Below are 23,457 nucleotides of genomic sequence, written 5' to 3'. Positions count from 1 at the left end.
ACACTGACTGAGGTAGGAGAAAGTATAAAGTACAATTTTGAGGTACCAGTGCTTTGCTTAATTGGTTTCATTTTATGGTGCTTTCTACTTCTACTTCACTACATTTCAGAGAGAAATTGCTTTGACATTACTTTTTATGCTACATTTGTCTAATATTTGTACACATGAACAATTTTGGCAGACTAGACTTCTCAGATTATTTGATTTTAGTCATATCAAGTCACCATTTATTTATATAGCACATTTAAAACAACAGATGTTGAGCCAAAGTGCTTAGACAAAATAGATTAGTGTTATGAATTTACTTAACAAGTTTAAATAACAAGGTTAAGACCCTACAGTACTATTTTATATTATGGTTTATACTCTAGAAATATAATGTAAAATACACATTGACCTGGCTAAACTAAATGGTAATTTGTAAATGGTCTAGACTTATACAGTGCTTTTCTACCTTAGTGGTACTCAAAGCGCTTTACACTGTTTCTCATTCACCCATTCACACACACATGCATACACCAATGGCGACAGAGCTGCCATGCAAGGCGCCTGCCTGCCATTGGGAGCAACTTCGGGTTCAGTGTCTTGCCCAAGGACACTTCACCTGTTTAGGGGCTGGGGATTAATCCGCCAACCTTGTGTATCTCCTGAGACAAATAATAAATAACAACAAAAAATTAAATTATGACCCTACAATAATACATATATATATATATATACACACACACATATATATACACACACGTATATATATATATATATATACACACATATATACACATACATACATATATACACATACATATATATATATATTTCAAAAATAATTAGCTTGAATAACTGAAATGTTAGGGTTAGTTACAGGATCTGAAAAATGATCTGACTAATAAAAAGGAAAAGAAAAAATCATGGCACCTCAAGTTTATCTTGTGACCCTTTGTTGGGGCCTGACACATAGGTTGAGAAGCACTGAATAGTCACCAGTTAAAAAATGTTGACATACTAATGCTTCAGTAGTATTTTTATGCTATTGATATCAGCCACAGGGGACATTTGACTGCTAAAGCACTATCTGTAGCCTAGTTTTGAGACTTACTGGGATATATTTGGCTAACAATACTTTGCTGAGATTATTATTATTGTTATTATTATTATTATTATTATTATTATTATCAACATTAGTGTACTGGTAGAGTCTGCTCCTTCCTCATCTGAGGGCGCCACAGTGGTTAAACTTAGATGCTGAACTAAAAACCTGCATGTTTCAGCCACGTCCTTCCGCTGGGTTCAGGTTACCTTTAAACTGAGGTGGTGGCCCCAGCAGCCCTGGGTGCACCCCGGCATCACCCATTCTCACCCTCCCTCCTCCTCCTATGCAGAGGCAGTGACGTCACCCGGCTGCCTCTCACTCCCTTCCTGCTGCATCACAACAGCCGTTAGTAGCTCGAGTAGCACTAGTGACCGGGGGGACGGGATATCCACCGCTAATTCATTGATAAAATACCTCCACTGACGTTGCAGCACTCAACAGCATCCTAACACGGGGGTAACCGACAGGAACTGGTTGCAGTGCGATAACCCCGCTCCAGCTGTTGGGATATGGCCAGGCCGGAACAGGTTCTGCTCTTGGAGCCTCAGCACGAACTGAAATTCCGAGGTAAGAGGGGAGGGCCCGGCTGTGGCCGGGAGGGGGGAGCTGCCTCTGCCAGCAGTGCGTGCTGGTTGGGGAGGGGGGCAGAGCAGTGTTAAGGTAACCAAACTAGAAAGAGGCTGCGGTACACATTTTGGCTATATTGCCCTCGTAATAAAAAACGAAGGCTGCTCTGAAAGGACGGCAGGTCAACTGACAGCTCGGCAGCTAGCTAGCTAGCTGCTAGGTTAGCTTCCAGCGGCTAAGCTAGCCAGGCCCTGTCATATTTTTTGTCTGCAGCAACTGCCACTAAAGCACTTTACACCTGCAACGCACGGAATGTATATCCACTTGGAAGAACCAGTCATAATAAATATGTGACAGCATTACTGCCTTCTTAATTCATAACCTTTCATTGCACATAAACTGCAACATCCTTAGCAGGTCTAGCTAGCTAACATTAGCTCGCCCTCTGATTGGCTGTCTCGCTCTGTTGCCCAGCCAGCTGTCATTTAATAACTTGACAGCTCACAGGACGGAATAACTGGGCAAGCTCTGCTACCCTGTATGTTTTAGGTGCAAGTCATTAACATGCCCGCATCTTTATCGTTTGGGCTTTACAGTCGGTAATTGACATCTTAGTGAATCTCGGTATTTGGCTGCAAGATGTCACGTTGCTTTAGGCCCAAGTAATGTTACATAAACTTATATGGTGCTCTTGTATTCGTTACGAACAGATTACATTGCTCCTACCACAGTCTGAAATATTGCACCTTGCAGAAATAGGAAGTTAACGGATAGTAACCTGTTTTCAGTAGTCTAAAGAGCATTCAAACGTTGCCTCTGATCAGGAGTGATGCTTGTAAATCATTTGTAGGTCCCCCAAATAAAGTGCGACAGGTGTTGTTTTATTTGTGAAGCTCAAAGAACCCCAAAATTAAACAACAACGAAAAAAAAGGCCATCGTTTGCCACAATAGCCACTGAACTTCAGTGCAGTTGGATGAGCATTAGCCATCAGGTTTAGACATCAGTAGTTCCCAACAAACTGATTTGATTGATCACACCACAAATGAGATTACAAGCACGTCATTTTTTGACGGCTTAAAATAGAAGTTGTGCATTTAATGTTCAAATGTAAATATATATTGCCAGCTTCATATTTTAACTGGCAACTTAACATCAAGCAGAAGCACTGTTGCTATGGTTACCTGCACTTAGAACTAATAAATGGGGACATGTTTGAGATGTTCTATCACATGATTTTAATGGACATGTACTCGCCGATCAGGAATTAGCACAGTAAATACACAGTAATGTGCAAATGTTAAGGGCAGATACTTTCAAAAATAATGCAATGAAAAGTTTAGCTTTATCATTGAACTTCATACAAAGTGCAGTAAACAGAAAAAAAACTATATTTGTCACCCTTTCCCTTTGAAACAGCACTATTTCTCCAAGGTACATCTGTGATTGGTCTTCAAGGTGTTTGGCAGTTATATTCAACCATCCTGGACAACAGTTCTACTGTGGATTTAGGCTGTCTTAGTTGATTCTGTCTCTTTACGTAATCCCAGACTGACTCCATGATGTTAAGATCAAGGCTCTGAGGGGGCCATACCATCTGTTGCAGGACTCCTTGTTCTTGTTTCTGAAGGATTTTTTTTTACGACTCTTTATGACTGACTCTTAAAGCCCAAAAACTTTTGCATGGGACTGTATATAAACCATCTAACCATATGTGTTGTTGCTTTGTTGTTAACCAGACAAATGGAACTATGTGTATTTGTATACTAGACAATACCACAAATCACATGCCTATACTTGGACCCTAAGTAATATGTAGGCATGCAGTGTGAAACCTCAGGAAATAGACAGTCGGTCTGTTAGTAGAAACTTGGCCTTGGCTCAAACCATCTGTGGACCTTATACTCCTTAATGTTAAGCACTGGAGTTTTTCATTTTTATTAATTTTCATCTTCATCAAGGTTGATATTAATAAGTCTTTACCTAAAACTCCCCACTCTTGATCTGCTATTAATAAAATCCAACATTGTAAGATGACAGCTTCAAATATCAGTTTCTCATAACAGTTTTTTAGAGCTACTGTGGTTTTCTTGAGTTGGACGCTATCCTGAGAAACTTTCAGGAAGTAGTAGATCAGGTGTACAGTAGTCGGTGGCGTGAGTCCTTTTCATTAAAGGCCTTTAGATGTCAAGCCAAGCTTGTGAGGGTCTGAATTTCCTCTCTGTCTTTGCTCAACAGGGAAGGGAAGTGTCAGTTGCTCTGGATGTTTGCTGAGCTGAAACTTTATCTTGAATCTGGTGTATGTGCTAATTCTGAAATAGCTCCATGTTTTCATGCAGAGTGAGTGTGCTTCTCTCAACTGCTAACTTTATCCTAACCGTAGTAGCTACTGTAGTAGGCTAATTTGTTGCTTTGTCAGAAAACTATACATAATAAAACAAATAGCTCTGGCTTATCTCTGTGGTTTCGTAATTTTAGAATGAGATCAAAGTTAAAAGGTAATCTGAATGACTAGAAGTTGGTCAACAAATAGCTTCACAGCTAACAGTTTTCGGAAGTCATGAGTTGTGCTTTTCTTAAAGATATTTTTACTGCAATTTAAATAACATCACCAGACCATCAAAATCCCAATCAGCCATTGTAGACGATGTGCTGACATATTGGCATGTCACTAATTATGATGCATATGAAATTAACAAGTTTTACGACAGCAGAGTGAAAGAAAACATTGACTGCAAATAAATTTGGACCTGCTTTACAGACAGGATCATTTATTTACAATATTAGTTTTTCATGGTTTTTAATGATACTGTAAAGTTTCAAAATTAAATTTGGTTTCCGTAAGTCTGACTGTAAAGTGTGTGGTATTGGCACAGTATCCACTAAGTTTGGGAAGTCATACATTCATTTGTCATCGCCCTTCGCTTGACTATGAATTAGCTCTGTTCTCACCAGAGGTACTGGAAAAACACAGGAGTGACTAACGTTTGCCAGTTAGCTATCGCAGTACAGTTTCTCTCCCGTCAATAAAGCAACTGTTGCCAGAAATAACAGGAATAAAGTAATGATATGTAACACTGTTGTTTTGTCAGGGGATGCTTAAGTTATACAGAAAATGATATTTGTTGCAATGAGGGTGCACAACCTACAATATGTGTAATGTGCTTATAACATCAAAAAGGACTCATTAGACTCTGGGCTTTCTCCAGGGTCAATGCATTAGCCAGATTACATTTATGCACGTCAGTGCTTGTGTTACTGCATTCATGCAAGAGCCCTAATTTTCAGCAGATTTTACTTTTCTGTTAATGTCATTACCAGCAAAGTGAATAGAAAACCTTACACTGATGTGAATATGTATTCACGTCATTTGTCATTTTAGGATGAATCAAAGTGTTAGGTGCTACTTGCTCTTGTAGTGAGTGTTGAATGCGAGAGCAATAAATGTACTTAATGAGTGTCTGGTGCTTCTGGACCTCAGAATCGCTGACAAATCTTATGTTATGCATGCAGCAATTCAAACAAGTCTGGTGCTGTGCTAATAGATATCCATCACTCAGGCTGGAGAAGACAACCGTGCCAATCAGCTCTTTGCAGACTGCAGTGGGGTTAAGATGTTCTGTGCTTGAGCCAAAGAAGCAGCTCCAACATTTCCCCTAAATTTAGATATTCATGGATGAGCTTGACTGTTAAATCGGCATATTTCTCCATCAGCTGTGATAAACACGCCCTCTCCCAAGCAAAAACTACCACTTTCTTAAAAGTATTTCAATGTGACAAATATGTCAGTCACTGCTGATTGGTAAGGACAAAACAACACTTTCCCCTAAGGACTGATTGATTTTCATCCCAACAACTATTACCCTAATAGTCAGCTGTTGCTGCTTCTTTAGCCTTTTCTTAATATTTAGTGAAGGCTATGTTGTTTGACTGAACTGGTGTATTTTGTAGAAGGTAACAAAAACAGCTGCTTAGCAAGCTTGAAAAGTGACCAAGAAGCTTACAGACATCCTTGCCTGTCCCCATGGATAACCAGACTCTCCATGGTTAGGGTGCTTGACTAATGTTTACAAGGTAGCTAGCCAGCTAACTGATTTAGCAAGTCATTTGTCAGGATGTGAGCTATGAGGGAATTCACAATATTTTACTTCGGCTTGCAAACCCACTTAAAGTTCTTGAGGGATTGCTGAGGGACTTCTGTCATAGGGATTCCTTCACTCAGTAGTGATTGCGCATTTTTAGTTTAACTTAAGTACTGGGCTCTAGACCATATATTGCCTAATATGTAGTTTCTATTTGATTTAGTTGTCTAAACTGAAGAATTCCTGCACTGTAGAATACAGTAGTCAGGCTAAATGGGGTGATTTGTCACAGGTATGTGAACTTGCTGGTTATTCCTCCTCCACCTTTCCCCTCCTTTGTGACCTAATTTCTCTTTACTCTCTTAACTTCAGACATTTTTTAAGATCTCCTACGTAGTTTCATAACCAATGCAAATCACCGGAAGCTTTACAAAGAGGTTAAGACTGTGGAAACATAACATAACAGAAACATGGAGTGTTGAAAGGACATGAGTTCAGTGTAAAAGGATCATTTTGCAAATTAATTTAAGATTAATGACTTAACTTACCCTGTAGAAACACTCAGAGTCTATTACTCCAATCTGGATAAATAATTCACTTAACCTGAGCTCACCTTTTAGATTTGCCATGGTGTTATTTTACTGTGGCTTTTTATAAAGGTTTTCTGCATTATCGACAAATCTGTGCAGCTTAATGCAGCTGGCCTTATGTGATCCTTAGTGAGATATGTGGCTTGCGTCTACAATGATAGCTGTAATTAGGTGAAACCAATTTGCCTTAGCCTGTCTGCTTTTAGTGGTGCATTATTTGAAGCCTCTGATTTATAGATTTACACACACAATTTACTCTTCATAGTATATAAAAAAACCTGATATTGTAATTGCTTTTCTTAATTCAGACAATAGTGTAGACATCAGTTGTCAATATCAACCTTGAAAGTAATGTTGATGAAAAACCTCTTTGTGTTACTAAGTCATATTATTTGTTGTTGTTTGATATAAAAACAGAGTTGGCTTATTTATTTTGAGGACAGTTTCCAGTCGAACGAGTTAAAAACCTGCATTACTTTGCATTAAAACTCTGTTAATCCATAGGTCAGGTCAAATAAATAAGGTGGCACAATGTCCAAATTTTGGGTAGTATATCTTATTTATTGTTGTAAAGTCACTTCCAGTTAGACTTTGATAGACCACGTGTAATTGTGCTTGCACATTGCACATTTTAATTGGCTTTACTCTGAGGTTAGTGAACAAGTTTATTGTGATTTTTCCTTGGTTTGAAAAAAGTCTCATTAGCTTGTTTTTTGCTTTGTATTTACACCACAAAAATTAGGTTTAGTGAAATCTTTGTGAAATATGTGGCAAAAATGTGTCACTTGTACTAGCACCATGTATTTTATCCTCTCAGTCAAATGAATCCAACCAATCTTTCTTCAGTCATATGAATCCAACCCATCTTTCTTCCGTACTGTGAAACATATTTTAATTTTCCTTTTAATTTTACATAATGATCTCTGTGGTAGGATACTTTTTTATTTTTATTTTTTTTGCAAACTGCTGCTCCTCTGAAGCAGCATATGATGAATTTGCATTTTGATCAGTTGACTGATTTGCTTTGATTAATAAGTCAGTTTTTCATCGTGCAGCTCATACACATTACAAGCTTGTTTGAGTTTGTATGCCACTGCCAGTTATATTCTCCATCAGTCTCAGTTCATGTATCAGTTTTTCCTACCATTTGGCATTCAAACAGTCTAACTAAAGAATGGTATTTAGAAATTTATGTTTGTGGTGTATGAGCTCATAACTCATTGCAGTGTCTTTGGCTAACATCAAAATTAAAATGTATTTCTGCCCAGTTTTACTTGGTTTAACTGATTAAATGTGACTTGTGTCGTTTTAGGTTTAGCCGATTTGTATTTTTTGCCTCAACAGTCTTTGATTTATCCTTTTTGTAGCATCTATTTAAATTAAGGTTACTTCCTCTCGAGGAAATTGTAGCATCAAATAAAGAACATAATGTTTTTTATGAACTTCCCAAAGGCAGTAAAAACCAGAGTTTGTATGTACCCACTGTGTTTGCCATCTTTTCAGGTCCATTCTCAGACGTGGTCACCACAAATCTCAAGCTCTCCAACCCTACAGACAGGAATGTGTGTTTTAAGGTGAAGACGACAGCGCCGCGCCGGTACTGTGTGCGGCCAAACAGTGGAATCATCGATGCAGGCACCTCAATCAACGTCTCAGGTAAGGATTGAAGAAATGGGACTGAGTTAGGGGCTTACCACCAAAAATGTGTTCGAGATTTTAAATCACGAATCTGACACATCTTTTATTGCCAATATTTGGTTGTAGCTTCTCTAATATGATAACTGTTTTTTCTGTGTACCTCTAGTAATATAATGTTAAAGAGAGCAACTTGAAGGTTACTTTTTGTTGTGATATTATAGAATATATAGACAATAAATAAAACAATCATTAGTTGCCAGAGTCACTAGAGCAGTGACTTGTGAGTTAGTTTATTTGTGTCTTGAAAAACAAAAAACAAAAAAAAACAAGTACACGTGGTCATGACTCAGTGTATGTAAGGAAGGCAAATTATTATCCCTGGTATCCCTATAAAAGGGTTTCTTCTTTTTACATGAACACACAACTCTTCTCCCATTACAAAGTATTTCCCCGTCCCCACAGCACAGGCACTACTGGTAGGCCTCGTTCCCAGTTGAGCAGTTTAAGGGAGACAGGTACAGGCTAATGTTTCCACACTATGCCACCTCTGCCATTTACAGCCTCAGAATCATTTTACAACCTCCCCTATCTGGTGTCAGCTTCTGCAAACTGTGTCACTGATGCCTGCAGTCAGCACTGGGCGACAAACCGAGTCCACTCGGTCAGTCGCCATCATGTTTCACCCTTATTTAGCTCTGAGGAGTCACAGATTTCAGTCTGAGGAAGTCGTCATAATGGCAAATGTATAGGCATGTTCTGTAACCACTTTGTTTTCTACCAGGCTTCAGGAAGTACTCTAGCTTTCATAGTAATGCAAAAGCATGCTCCTAAAAGATAACAGTAAGGTGTGGGAACTTATCTTGCTGTAAATGTACCTTGTTAAATTAAACAGGTGATCTCACTTATTTAGGTAAGTTGTTAAGACCATTTCTCATTAGTATGTGGTAGAGTATTAACTGGTATTTCCAAGAATCTAATGTTAGCTTTACATCCTTATCACTAGGGGCAATCCAAACCCAGATAGCAGAGTGCTGGTTTGAGCCAGCATAACTTCTGTTCCATTTAAATTTGGCATGTAAAACGCCACTTGCTGATTATCTATCCATCCATCCATTTTCTTCTGCTTATCCGGGGTCGGGTCGCGGGGGCAGTAGGTAGAGCAGGTCATTTCAGACTTCCCTCCCCTCGGCGACGCTTTCCAGCTCTTTCTGGGGGATCCCGAGGCGTTCCCAGGCCAGCCGAGATATATAATCCCTCCAGCGGGTTCTGGGTCTGCCCCGGGTCCCCTCCCAGGTTGATGTGTTTGGAAGACCTCCAGAGGAAGCCTCTCTGGAGGCATCCGGATCAGATGTCCATACCGCCTCAACTGGCTCCTTTCGACGTGAAGGAGCAGTGGCTCTACTCCGAGCTCCCTCTGGATGTCAGAGCTCCTCACCCTATCTCTGAGGCTGAGCCCAGCCAGGATTGGGACGTAGATGGACTGGTAAAACTCCCTCAGTATCCCCCACAGAGTCCCTCTCGGAACACGGTCATAGGCGTTCTCCAGATCCACAAAGCACCTGTGGACTGGCAGGTTGAATTCCCATGCCCCCCTCAGCAGCTCCACAAGGGTAAAGAGCTGGTCCAGGATGGAATCCGCATTGCTCCTCCTGAATCCGAGGTTCGACAATTGGTCGGAGCCTCCTTTCCAGCACCCTAGAGTAAACTTTCCTGGATAGGCTGAGAAGTGTGATGCCTTGATAATTGGAACACACTCTCCGGTCCCCCTTTTTGAAATTGGGAACCACCACCCCGGTCTGTCACTCCATAGGCACCGTCTCCGATGCCCACGCAACATTGAAGAGACGTGTCAGCCATGACAGTCCTGACAGCATGTCCCCACCCTCCCCCGGGATGCAGGAGAAACTTTTCCAGAGGTGGGAATTGAAAACCCCATGGACAGGGGCCTCCGCCAGACGTTCCCAGTTCACCCTCACTACATGTTTGGGTTTACCAGGTCTTTTTGGCAGCCTTCCCCGTCATTGGATCCAACTCACCACCAGGTGGTGATCAGTTGACAGCTCTGCTCCTCTCTTCACCCGAGTGTTCAAAACGTACAGCCGCAGATCTGATGATACGACTACAAAGTTGATCATCGACCTTTGGCCTAAGGTACTCTGGTACTGGGTACACTTATGAGCAACCTTATGTTTGAACATGGTGTTTGTTATGGCAGAAGTCCAAAAACAAAACACAGCTCGGGTTTAGATCAGGCAGGCCGTTCCTCCCAATCACGCCCCTCCAGGTTTTACCGTCATTGCCCACATGAGCATTGAAGTCCCCCAGGAGAACTATGGAGTCCCCAGGCGGCACCCCTTCCAGGACACCACCCAGTGATTTCAAGAAGGCCAGATACTCTGAACTGCCGTTTGGTGCATAAGCACAAACGACAGTAAGAGTTTTCCCCTCTGCAACACGCAGTCGTACAGAGGCGACCCTCTTGCTCTCCGGGGAGAACTCCAACAAGGCGGCGCTCAGCCGGGGGCTTGTGAGTATCCCCACACCCACCCGGTGCCTCTCACCATGGGCAACCCCAGATAAGGAGAGAGTCCAACCCCTCTCCAGGAGTTTGGTTCCGGAGCCCTTGCTGTGCGTGGAAGTGAGCCTGACTATATTTAGCTGGTAACACTCCACCTACCGCACCAGCTCAGGCTCCTTCCCCGCCAATGAGGTGACGCTCCACGTCCCCAGAGGTAGTCTACGCCACCAGGGGGGTGGTACTCCAGGCCGCCCGCTCCTGCCTACCACCCAGTGGGCATAGCACCTGACCCCGATCTTCTGCCCTGAGGGTAGTGGGCCCTCTGGGCAGTGACCCCGTGTTACTTCTTTGGGGCCCCAAGGCTCAGCTGCCAGATGCTCCCCGGCGAGCTCCCCCCCCACCCAGGCCTGGCTCCAGGAGGGTGCCCCAGTCTCCCTAATCCAGGTGAGGTGGCAGCTTTCCTGTTTTTAGTTGTCATCAGGGGTCTTTGAATGGTCCCTTCCCCAGAACCAATTTGCCTTGGGAGATCCTACCAGGGGCTAATGCCCCGGACAACATAGTTCCCAGGATCACAGGGACACTCAAACCCCTCTACTGCGATAAGGTGGTGATTCATTGGGGGCTTGCTGATTATGTCGTCTTCAATTATCAAATAAATAATCGTAAATAATTGTGACTAAGAAAACATGTTTGACCTGACTTGTTATGGCTGAATCCTAATGTGATGTAAATGCACATTACGTTACACTTTAAAACACTTTCAAAAGACTGAATTAAAGTTTGCACACTTAGTGTTACCTCTACTACCTGTTACTATTTAAATATCAGCTGGTAGATTGTCATACAGTCAGGTCCATAAATATTTGGACATTGACACATTTTTCAGAATTTCAGCTTTGTAAACCACCACAATGGATTTGAAATGAAACCATCAAAATGTGCTTTAAGTGCAGATTTCTAGCTTTAATTTAATGGTATGTACATCCAAATCAGATAAACAATGTAGGAATTACAACACATTTTATATGTGCCCTCCATCCTTTTAAGGGACCTAAAGTAACTGGACAGAGCAACATAATCATAATCAAATTGTCACTTTTAATATTTGGTTGCAAATCCTTTCCAGCCAGTGACAGCCTGAAGTCTCAAACCCATAGATATTACTAGACACTTGGTTTTGTCCCTGGTGGTGGTCTGCCAGGCCTCTACTGCTGCTGTCTTCAGGTCCTTCTTGTTTTTGGGGCATTTTCCCTTATCTTCAGCAAGTGAAAATGCATGCTCAATTGGATTCAGAACAAGTGACTGACTTGACCATTGCAGAACATTTCACTTCTTTGTCTTAAAACACTCTTTGGTTGATTTCGCAACATGCTTTGAGTCATTGTCCATTGTCATCCAATGAGTTCTGAAACATTTGGCTGAATATGAGCATACAATATTGCCCGAAAACCTTCAGAATTCATCCTGCTGCTTTTGTCAGCGGTCACATCATCAATAAATATAAGAGAACCAATTCCATTGGCAGCTATACATACCCATGCCATTACACTTCCACCACCCTGCTTCACTGATGAGGTGCTATGCTTTGGATCTTGACCAGTTCCTTCCCTTCTCCATGCTCTTCTCTTCCCATCATTCTGGTGCAAGTTGATCTTCGTCTCATCTGTCCATAGGATGTTGTTCCAGAACTGCACAGGCTCTTTTAGATGTGTTTTTTGGCAAACTCTAATCTGGCCTTCCTGTTTTTCAGGCTCACCAATGGTTTACACCTTTTGGTGAACCCTCAGTTTTAGCTATGGTGAAAACACTGTAATTGTTGATTTTGACACAGATATGCTACCTCCTGGAGACTGTTTTGAGCTGGCCAACTGTTGTGAAGGGATTTTTCTTCAACAGGGAAAGGATTTTTCGGTTATCCACCACACTTGTTTTTCATTGTCTTCCGCGTCCTACGGCGTTGCTGAGCAGTGCGTTCTTTTTTTAAAAGAATGTACCAAACAGTTGGTTTGGACACACGTAATGTTTTTGCTATCTCTCTGATTGGTTTATTTTGATTTTCCAGCCTAATGATGGCTTGCTTCACAAATAGTGACAGCTCTTTGGATTTCATATTGAGAGTTGACCTCACCAGATTCCAAATGCCAATACCACACTTGAAATGAACTTTAGACCTTTTATCTGCTTCTTGTAAATGAAATAATGAGGGAATAACACACACCTGACCATGGAACAGCTGAGCAGCCAATTGTCCAATTACTTTTGTTCCCTTGAAAAGGTGGAGGGCACATATAAAATGTGTTGTAATTCCTACACTATTTAAATGATTTGGATGTAAATACCCTCAAATTAAAGCTGAAAGTCTGCAGGTAAAGTATGTCTTGATTGTTTTATTTCAAATCTATTGTGGTAATGTACAGAAAATGTAGTAAGCAAATGAACTTAGCCAACACAGCTTTTAGCACCTTCAAAAACCAGCTTTGCAATTTTTTGTCTTGTTAGACTTCAAGAACACACACACCGTGTTTTGTTTATTACTAGATTTAACCAACAGTTTTGTTTGTTTACAAGACAAGACACCATAAGGTGCCTTTAAGTGTTTTTCTGTCTCATCTTAAAAGCTGCAACTCTGAACACACCAGACTATTTTAGCAATGGGAAAAAAATGCATCTTGGTTGTTAGACCAACATTACTAATTGGAAATGTTCTTGTGTGAAGACATTCTGAAATCATAAATTGTCTTTCTCAAAATACATTAAGGTATTTGGGCAAAAAGTATTGTTTTGTTTGTACCACCAATCTGTCGTCTCTTCCTAAGAAGATTGCATTGGATCTGTTCGTTGTTGCAGCTAGGTTTGTCTTACATTTCTAGCCTGTAATTTCTTACAAAGCAGCACAAACGCTGCACAGACATCCTCTGGCATTGGGGTGAGGGAGAACAGTATGCCACTGGATACCTACAAACCCATGAAGTGTCATTTGCTGGCTTAGCAGAGGATACAAACAGTGCTTTTGAAGCTCAGCTCGGCTGTAACTGTATATGTTGAATGTAGCCATGACCACAGGAATGGTGCTGAGCTTGATTGGTATTATGTAGCAGCAGCATCCAGTGGAAAAAATATGTGGCATGAATGTTTCAAAAATCCTTGTGTCCACAAATATTGAGCATATTGTGGGAATATGTCATGGCTTCGTCTAACATACTCTGGACATGTTACCATAGCAGGGAAGACATAAAGCAAAACACCTTCCCACAATAAAGTGTAACCATTTTGTTGTTGCAGCTATCTAAATTAGCCTCATTACTTTGTCCTTTCGCTCATTTCCTGCATGCCTATGTAGTGAATGCACAAAAACCTGATTCTCTTATTTTGACTGACGTCTGAGTCCATATTCATAAAAGACTTCTGCTCAAAAGCCACACATGGCTTTGAGCATGTGTGGCCATGAGTGATCTTTTCTAATATTCAGAAGCTACGTTAGCTCTTTTGCCCACCAGTTAGGTTCTTATAACAAAACTCGATCTCTTAGTGGTGGGTGTTTCCTTCACATGTGTGGTGAATTGAAGTGCCGTTGACTTATATGTTGTTTCTCACCCAGACAAAAGCCTGGTGGCATGTGTACTTTTTTTTCTTTTTGTCAGACACAGGAGAGCACAATCAGGAGTGTGAGAGCTTGCTACCCTGAGAGGTCTGAATATGAATACTTTTTATGAGTTTGCCTTATATCCTGGTGAGTTGTCCCTCCAGGCTTGTATCTCCACATCTCTGCTTGACTTTACTCTCATTCTTACTCCCATGCTATATTGTCTCAGTAGGTTTGCTGATCTTTGACTAGGTTTTTGTGTTGAGGAATACAACACAAAGTGGCCAGGGAGCACCCTATTATATGTCAGGCTTCTCTGAACCGGTGTGACGAGGTTGCTGTTATAGATACGGGTGTAGCACTGAGCTTTATGTTATGGTATAATGTATCATATCATATCTTGTTTCATGTCACATTGTGTCACACTGGTGTTGAATTCACCTCATATCTTGTTCAGAATACACTGAGCAGTGCAGTGCTTTGGTTATTAAAGTGAGATATTGCACCGTGTTCTGCCACCAAATTTGTTTCTTTATTTTTGTTATATTGTCAAACACAGCTATTGTTTTCTGAAATATACTGCAGAGGATTCCCTTAAAGTGGGTCAGAAGCAAGAAAGTCTTAAGTTTGATACTTTCACTGAAACTGCCTGACATAATACTTTTTGAAATGTAGAGCACATTTTCAGGCACTTGTTATTTTTTCTTTATACCATATTGCATCATGACACAGTGGTTTTGTCTATAATTAGAATAAAGCTGAGACATTTACTGACAGAAAATGTAAATATTTGTGATAGTTAATATTATGATTTGATGCTTTGCTGCTGCTTAAATATGAATGCAGATGGAATATATTTGGATTTTACTGTTGTCATCTGATAAAACATGACATTTATAGACATCGCCTTGACCTGTAGGAAATAGTGATAGGTAGTCATGACTATTTCTACAAATTTTATGGACCAAAAAAGATGTGTTATTAGCAGATTAACATAAATCCTTACATTTTCTGCAGGGCCTGTAATGATCATTTTTTGTACAGGCACCATGGTCAACCTTTGTAAGCACATCAACATGAAGTAGTTGCTGGTAATTCTGTTGTGAGCATCCTTTCTCAAGGGACACAATTAATCAGTGACAGGAAAGGAAAGTTTCTTTACCTCCCTCCCTCACCCCTCTAATGGTTCCATTCATCATCAACAAGAAAGCAGGCGATTACCATCCTGTTTGACCGTGTTGACTACAATTAGCCTCTGTGAGCTTTATAAATGATTGCCCAGTGTGAACTAAGAATACTAAATCATGCCATTAGCAGTACAGCCCTTTGTAAAGGTGTTGTCAAAGGCTGTAGATCAAAAATGATTTCAGTCACTTTTTCACCAATGGTAGCTATGTTTTCCATCTCAAGCTTTGGCTTCAACCTTTTAATGTTTTTCAGTGTTGCACAAAGTACTTAAATGCTTTCCTGCCTCCATTCTCTAGTATTGTCCCTTTGGACCCAAGGTAGATGGCCATGCAAATTGGGTCTGACGGAAACAGGACGTTCTCAATCTGTTCTTGCCGTCTGTTTCTGATTTGCAATATTGAACTACACTGATTGCTGTAATAGTGCACTACATGAGGTTTTCCACTCTAGGGAGAATTGGCATGTGCCATATATGAAAACCATCCTGATAGCTACACCAGCTTTGAAATTAGCCCGTTTGTTTCCAGTCAAAGTCACAAAATCATGCGAGCATTGTGGATGTAGTTGGTGCTGATTTCAAAATATGTATTTCAGTTACATCCTGATTTAAATCGTGCAGTCAGAGGAGGAAATGATCAACCATCAATAGCTATTTTCATCCTTTCTTCACTTCCAAACCCCATGCGCTGACATAAGAAAGTGATCACTGTAAATCATTGTTACAGCTCTAAAATATCTTCTCAGTCACTGGAATAACATCAAATAACACACCGCTGACTGAGAGGACTGATGTGGTGATGGATTAAAGTAGTATTCCAACTCCACACCTGCTTTTTGTTAGCACGATATGTAATGTTAAAGAAAAAAGACAGAGTTAGAAGCTGTTAGAAACATTACCCCCTGGGGTATTTGTACATCCGTCAGTGTTTCGCCGTCATGGTAACACGAACATCGAAATAATTCATCTCCACCACTTTTTCCAAGCAGCAGGGGCAACCTCATAGCCTTGAAGACATGAAGGCCCAAGATTACAGCCTGACAAATACATGGTTATTTGATACTCACTCATTTTTCTTTAATCTGAGGAATGAACATGAGTGGGGAAAATGAAAGTGATGGAAACTTGCTACCAAAGACAAAACAAGGGCCTAATCATAATGTTTATATTTGAAACACCAGATTTTTTTTATTGCTGAGCTTCACCCACAAATCATATTGCGTTTCTACCTGTCTGCCACAGTTTCTTGGAATGAAACTAACAAGACACTTTGATGTATTTTCCAGACTCCCTTGAGGATGGGAAGTGAAGTTGAAGTTTGAAAAATTTGAAAATAAAACTGAGTGTGTCATATCAAAACAAAATGATCATATCAATCTTGTTTACCCAGTGTTATGGGGTGCAGTCTTTGTATGTGCATGTGTCGTATTATTACAGAGTTTTAGCTGTTAACTAAAGTCAAATATATACTTTATATATACAATTTTTAGTCTATGTGTTATAGTCACTACTGTCTTCACAGTAGCCATATCATACGTGACCTCATGACAACTCTGCAATGTTTTACTTCTTTTCTTTTATTTACTTTTCCTAAATTTGCAACCTCTAAATACAGGTCAAATATGTAGAGAAGCTAATAATAGTAGTACTATGTTGAACCTTTTAAGCAGTTGAATATATAATTATTTAATGTAGCAACTGAATAACTGAATTTCACAGTTTTGTATAATTTTGTCATATTTTATTCTGAGAATTGCCTGTTTGGTATAAGAGTTCCTTTTTTCCTGATAGTTAAAAATGTTCTGTTTTTTTGTTTGTTTTTTTCCCCACTTGATTTTAAGTAGTTTTTCTGACCCTCTAGTACAAAAATTTTAAAAAAAACAACAAAACAAACTGCATTGAGGTTGCTCAAATTGTTTAATTTTGCCCAGGTTCAAGAAAAAAAAAAAATAGGTTTGACCACTTAAAATTGAACACTTAAATTTATAGAATTTGAAGAAAAGATTATATGTTTGGTAATTACCTATTTCAATTTTTATTGTGAGAATGTGACTACAAAAATTCTGTGAAATGGTTGTCAAAGTGAAGTATTTCAGTACTATACTAAAAAATGTAAGTAGTAGGCATAGTAAATGTCCTTATCAAGTATTCAGCAGTGGTTGCATTTTACAGTTAGGTCTTGTAAGATTCAGATTGTTACATCCTTCTTTACTTCCATAAGTGTGTGTGTGATTTTTCAGAAAAATTAAGCAGTAAATTCTAGGGAAAAAAATACAATAAAAAAATTGAACAATAGCATTTTTCTTCTTTCCTGCCCCATTAACTTTCTTCTCAGATTTACCACGTGAGCAGTCAGAACACCTCAGAACCAGTCACAAGTCATTTTAACAATCCTACAGAGCCTTATAGTTTAGCTGTGCTTTTATAGCCCTGTAAAAAATTATTAAGACCAAAGAAAAAAATCCAGGCTAAGAGAAAATATTCTAAAATCATTACCTTAGGTGAACAGGGTAAATGTTTTCCTTCCTGTGCTGACAATGACATATGTCATGTTGTATTTCAGTTATGCTGCAGCCTTTTGACTACGACCCCAATGAGAAGAGCAAACACAAGTTCATGGTCCAGTCCATGCTAGCACCTCCTGACATGACGGACATGGAGGGAGTGGTGAGTGTATCTAATCTTTCATCACTGTTGCTGTATGTTTGTGTGCAGATGCGGCAAAACAAAAACACCTTGAACACAGATGTGTCACAGTCATTCACGCAGGCCGAGACTAGGATTAACTCTTCCTTTAACAGGACAGAAATGCAGTGAATAAGGAACGAGGCAGTTGATCTGCATCTCCCAGTCTGGATGCAGGCCTGCATCATAGTGCTGACACACAGCAATAAAAAACACATTGTGCACAGTTTAGTCATACCGGTCTGTGTGGTCTGAGAGCCATCTTTGCGATCACTGGCCAACATATGTACAGTAAATCATTATTAATGCGCCAAAAAACATCTTGAGATTTTGGTGTGGTAGATTTTGTAATAGTATACTATTGTGACAGTGTGTGAAGATACAGTCAACCTGAGCAACATATGCAAAAGAGACGCTGTACTGAGACAGAGTCTAAACTCCAGTGGGTTATCATGCATGCCTGTGACTTGAACAAAGGTTTGACTTAAAAAAGGATTCTTGAGGTGGGTTGTAAGAGGAGCACAACAGAGAAAGACTGAAGTCTTCATTGTCGTGAATGTTGGTCCATTGTTGTTTCACATGAGATGTGGAGCCAAGGAACAATGGACAGAGTAGGTCTCTCTGACAATAGTCTAGTTGTTGATGAAAGGGAAAAAAAATGCATGTTGACTGAGGGCACAATTAGTATTTAATACCACCTGAAGAAGTACTACAGAAATTAGTACAGGAGAAAGCAGTACTCACACACACACACATTTGACCCATGTATTTCCAACTTTTAAGTGCGTAATTCCAAGAAAAGTTTACCTCCATTTGGTATGAGATGTAAACTGGTAAATTTTGCATTACAAGACAGTTTAGGGAATTTCCATTAGCCTTTGTGACCCTTTTTTAAGCTTCATGAAGCTTGCCAAATGTACCATGTTTAAACCACACAGAGAGTCTTGCAGCACTCTTTTGATAAAAGCAAAACATACATTTCTGATTACTATCTAAAATGTACCTTTCAGTATTTCTAAACTCCAGCGTACACCTACTTTACCAAGGACACACTGGCATGGACATAGTGTGTCACCCTCATAAATCGTGCAATATTCATAAGTCCAAACTGATGCTTTTTGTAAACCATGAAAACAAGCACTGGAATTGGTTAGTCACTGGCAGACTATGTAAAAATGAGAAGGCTAAATAAAAAGGTCTTCATGTGTGTGCTTTCAAAGATAGACAGCATATTGATCATAAATTAATAGAAAGGACAGTAGTGTACTTACTGAAGGAAGGTAGCTCATGAACCTAATGTTATTTGTTTAATCTTTCTTTAAAATGTCTATTATATCTTGTAAACAAAAAAGACATTTAGACAGATATTGTTTGTCAAAATTGGGTACATTTACTTTTTTTAATCTCTTCATCATTGCCATGATTAATGTTTTTGTAGAGACAAAAAATAAATTAAATAATTAGGAATAAAAACAATCTTACTGATTAAAAACAAAGCACAAAACATGGAATCATCTTTTCTTTTTTTGTGAAGTGCATTCAGAAGCTAACAACATTCTTACAGTCCATCTGTTGTTCTTGCTCTGTTACATCTCAAACCATTTTTTCACACTTTCTTTGCCTTTATTTATTAATACATTTGTTGCACAAGACGTTGCTTTAAAAGCAATCATGTGTTGATGCGTTTTTTTTCTTTTCCCTGTGTCTCCAGTGGAAGGAAGCTAAGACGGAAGAGCTGATGGACTCCAAGCTGAGGTGTGTTTTTGAGATGCCAGTGGAGAATGAAAAAGCGGTAAGCACATGTACTTTTCTGTTGTCCTCATCTTGCAAGTTTTGATTGTCACTACAGATCGGATGTTAATGAGAAATATACATCACATTGCATCTTTCTATTATCTTCTAAATCAAAGTAGTTGTCCTAAGGAGAGAACTACTGTGTATTTTAAATAGTCAATATGTCATTTATTATCTAGTGAACTGTTATAACATCACACAACAATACCTTTGATTGCTTTTTTTTCTACAGTACAACATTTGTTTACCTGTTAATATTTGTCCATTGAGGGGTTGCATTATTTATGGGGTGTTGATGTGTACTGTTGTTTTTACAGCTCCCCATCGCTTTACTACCCCGCTGTATGTGCCTTCTTTATTCTGTCTTTTTCACAGATCCCATCTCTGTCATCATCTCTCCTCTTCTTCTTGCGCTCTGATACTGTCCCAGCTTCTATCGCTTTTCATCTTTTCTATTAAAGTTTTTACGTTTCGGCGTTTCCCTCTTTGTCAACTTCTCCATCTTGTCCCACTTTCCACCACCTCCACATCTCTCGTACTGCCTCAGCAACACTACTTGAGATCAGCAGGCCTTCAGAAAGTCACTTTGTTCAGTCTTGCAGTCTGCAGATTATTATTGTTGTGATTTCTTTTCCAGCTCTGATTCGTCTTAGCTGTACAGACATTGTTTCGTCACAGTAGGAGCTTAGTCTACTGACTTCGTGAACACTATGAGGAGGGGAAACTGAACTGTGGTAGTTGCTTTCAATTCATTATGAGCTGTACGATACACACACGGATTCCAGTTGGCACTGTGGACCACAGAATCCGTAAGACAGAGATAATGCCAATAGAAACCAGTTCGGTCCACTTACGAAGAAGCACCCCTAAGGGTACTCACCCACAAATGCAAAGAGGAGGCTGTTTCTGCACTTCTTTGTGTGATTACAGTATACAAGACCCAAATATAAACACAAAGTTGTGCCTGTGTGCCAGCCAAGTCATCGGTCAGAATCGCAATGGAAACATTTTAGCAGCAACAGTCAACTTATTGCATTATAACTTGTCCCTCTGTAACCCACTTACAGCATGACATGGAGTCCAACAAGATGATCTCGTCCAGCTTGCTGAAGTCAGAGTCCTCTGCGCTGCCTGCGAAGTCACTGAGCTCCACCCTTGATGACGGTGTGGTAAAGGAGATCATGGAGGAGTGTAAGCGGCTGCAGATGGAGGCTCAGAGGCTACGGGAAGAAAACAAACAGATCAGAGTGAGTAGGGTGAGGCAAGGACCAGAGTCCACTCATTTTTTCTGCGTTTAATTTTGCTCTATTTCCAAGAAACTAAAGACACAGGTGTTTACATAGATAATAAAGGATGCGCAGAGTTTCCCCGAGGAAATCAATCCAGCTCGTAAATACAAACCCTGACACATCTCATCCTTTTATCAAGGTTAAATAATAGTTTAAACAGTTACCTCACTCATGAATTACGTGGTCTTGGCTGTGTGATGATGAGTGCCACTGCTCGTCTTCCCTAAAGCATAATATTACTTTTTTTTAATAAAAACATAATCTTGGCTGGGCTTCAGGAGCTACAATGGGACATCCACGAATCTCAGTGTTGAGTGCTCAGTCTACAGCTCAACATGTTAATGTGTCCGTAGGCAATAAGAGCTACAGTGTGTTACTCTCAGAGCCCAGAAGCTATATTAAAGTGCGTTAATATACATTGTCTCTAAAACCCATGAATTTTTGTCCATTATTGCTTAAAAAATTACAATTCAGCTATTACCAATTATTAACCGATAATTAATTGTTACAAAATATCTTTGTCATTCAGCTAACTAATTATTTACTTGCCAATTATATCACCTTTACTGTATGTTGTCCAGTCAAGCTTGAGGCTTTAATCAAAGTATTATTCCAGTGATTGATTAAATAAAAAACGTCATCTTCATTTCAATCTTCAAAATTAGCAGATGACATCATTTAACACCCAGAGTCCTATTTCAGTTTTTTTTTGTTTTTTTTTCTACAGATGTTCACATTCAAATAAGTTAATTAAGTGGAAGTGTTGAGTCACACAAAGCGGTGTCCTCCACCCTTTGCTGGATTTCGTCTTTTTTTAAGACAGTAACTCAAGATTGAGGCTTGTATTAAGTACAACTGCACATATCTATGATCAGTGGCAGACCTCGGGATTCGAAGCTTGTCAGGCAATTTAACAAATCAATGAATACGCCATCAATCACAACAATTAATAAAGGAAGGTTTAAACATGGGTTTTGTAAAGGTTTGGTTAGAAATTAGTCACACACTCACACACACATACACGCCACAGATGGCCAAGAAAGAGTCGTCCTCCTCAAACACCACCTCCTCCCCTTTAAGTTCTTGCCAGAGGCAGAACGACTGTTGGCTGCTCCTGCGGCTGAGATTAAACTAACAGAGAGCCCCCCCACCCGCTGCTGGGAAATGAAGTGTGTTAAAGCCTGGCGCCTTCTGCGTTCCTCTGGGGATTGGGTCAGATGAAGATTTAAGCAGATCCTATTTCTTTGAGCTAATAAATAAATACTGTCTTATCTTATTGACTGATTGACAAACTGACCGTCTCTTAACCCCTTGTTGTCTTCATTTCTTGTTTGTGTCATTTCCACATTCCTTTTCTTCATTTCGCTCTCCTACCGCTGCCTCCCTTCATCCTCTTCCCACACACTTCCTTTCATCATTTCTCATTTATTTCCTTCACTCTCTTTACCCTTGCTTTTCTCCCCACCCCCACCCCCCAGGAGGATGATGGTCTGCGGATGAGGAAGAGTAACGTCATGTCATCTCAGCACACTTCAGTCGGCATGAAAAAAGAGGAAGGGTTAAGCGCCCGCACAGTGGCCCTCACCGTGCTCTTCCTTGTGGTGGGCATCATTGTGGGCAAGCTAGTGTTGTAGAGTGTAGCGCAGTGTGGTCGGCCGCAGCATGCTTTCCGGGGATGAAAACAAACACGGGATCTGGGATTTTGGATCAGAAATGCCATATCTGCTGGGTGGGGGGAGGTACTAGTTTTGATTCAGTCTCATTTATGTAAAAAATTTTAAAAAAGGTAATGTATGAGAAAAAAAGAAAAAATCGACTCATCATCTTATGAACAAACCTACTGTTACAGGTCTTGCCTCTACGTAATCATCACATAATCATTCTGGCCCTCTTCCCAAAGTTTCATGTATACAGATGATTGGTTCTGTGGGTGGGGGTGATGGAAACATGATTTAACGCTAGTGATTCAGACCAATGGATTTTCTAACACCGGCGAGGTAGTGTTGGTGCGATTGAGTCAGTTTGCAACTGTGCGAATGTCATTTTAGTGTATTGTTGTTTCTTTTTCTAAACGACGGAGGCCAGAGCCAATGTATATGAATACGTAATCGCCCCACTGTACAGTATATCCAGGTGTTCCTTCCAGCGAAAACCCCTTTAAGGAAGGGATTTACCAGAGAGATGATCCACACAGTCGGGGTTACACACAGGGCTATCACACTGTCTCCTCCAATCAGAGGCTTTGTAAAAATCGGCTTGTAGAACAACCTTGATAAATGTACGAAACACAAAACCGTAGGTGTTTTCTTTCCTTGTACCCTTTTTATTTTCACTCTACCTTATTCCCATCACCTGTCACTCACTGCTCACCACATCCCTGGTTGTCAGAGGGGGATGTTTGATTGCATGCGTTCACACAGAGTGTTGCATCTGGAC

At 40.1% G+C, this 23,457-nt stretch overlaps 1 protein-coding gene across 2 annotated transcripts; it reads left to right on the top strand.

Moving 5' to 3' along the window:
- Positions 1-1,412: 1,412 nt before the first annotated feature.
- On the top strand, positions 1,413-23,314 carry vapb (VAMP (vesicle-associated membrane protein)-associated protein B and C). Of its 2 annotated transcripts, none has more exons than XM_008279256.1 (6): positions 1,413-1,657; positions 7,832-7,984; positions 17,817-17,920; positions 19,650-19,730; positions 20,800-20,979; positions 22,500-23,314. In XM_008279256.1, the coding sequence occupies exons 1-6, from the start codon at positions 1,600-1,602 to the stop codon at positions 22,653-22,655; spliced, it is 732 nt and encodes a 243-aa protein (XP_008277478.1). In that variant the 5' UTR covers positions 1,413-1,599; the 3' UTR covers positions 22,656-23,314. The 2 variants fall into 2 exon arrangements, with proteins under 2 accessions (XP_008277478.1, XP_008277477.1); XM_008279255.1 differs by having other exon boundaries at positions 20,800-20,988.
- The last annotated feature ends 143 nt before the right edge of the window (positions 23,315-23,457 follow it).

This window comes from Stegastes partitus, unplaced genomic scaffold (genome assembly GCF_000690725.1).
Source record: "Stegastes partitus isolate 25-593 unplaced genomic scaffold, Stegastes_partitus-1.0.2 Scaffold151, whole genome shotgun sequence".
Lineage (NCBI taxonomy): Eukaryota > Metazoa > Chordata > Actinopteri > Pomacentridae > Stegastes > Stegastes partitus.
The sequence above is the reverse complement of the archived record's forward strand: the minus strand, read 5'-3'. Positions and strand labels throughout refer to the sequence as shown.

What these genes read in the sequence shown, in the direction of transcription:
- vapb (XM_008279255.1), top strand. Translation starts at nt 1,600, where the DNA reads ATGGCCAGGCCGGAACAGGTTCTGCTCTTGGAGCCTCAGCACGAACTG. An exon ending in TGACGGACATGGAGGGAGTG is followed by an intron (nt 17,921 to 19,649) that starts GTGAGTGTATCT and finishes CTGTGTCTCCAG; the next exon opens with TGGAAGGAAGCTAAGACGGA. An exon ending in AACAGATCAGAGTGAGTAGG is followed by an intron (nt 20,989 to 22,499) that starts GTGAGGCAAGGA and finishes CCCACCCCCCAG; the next exon opens with GAGGATGATGGTCTGCGGAT.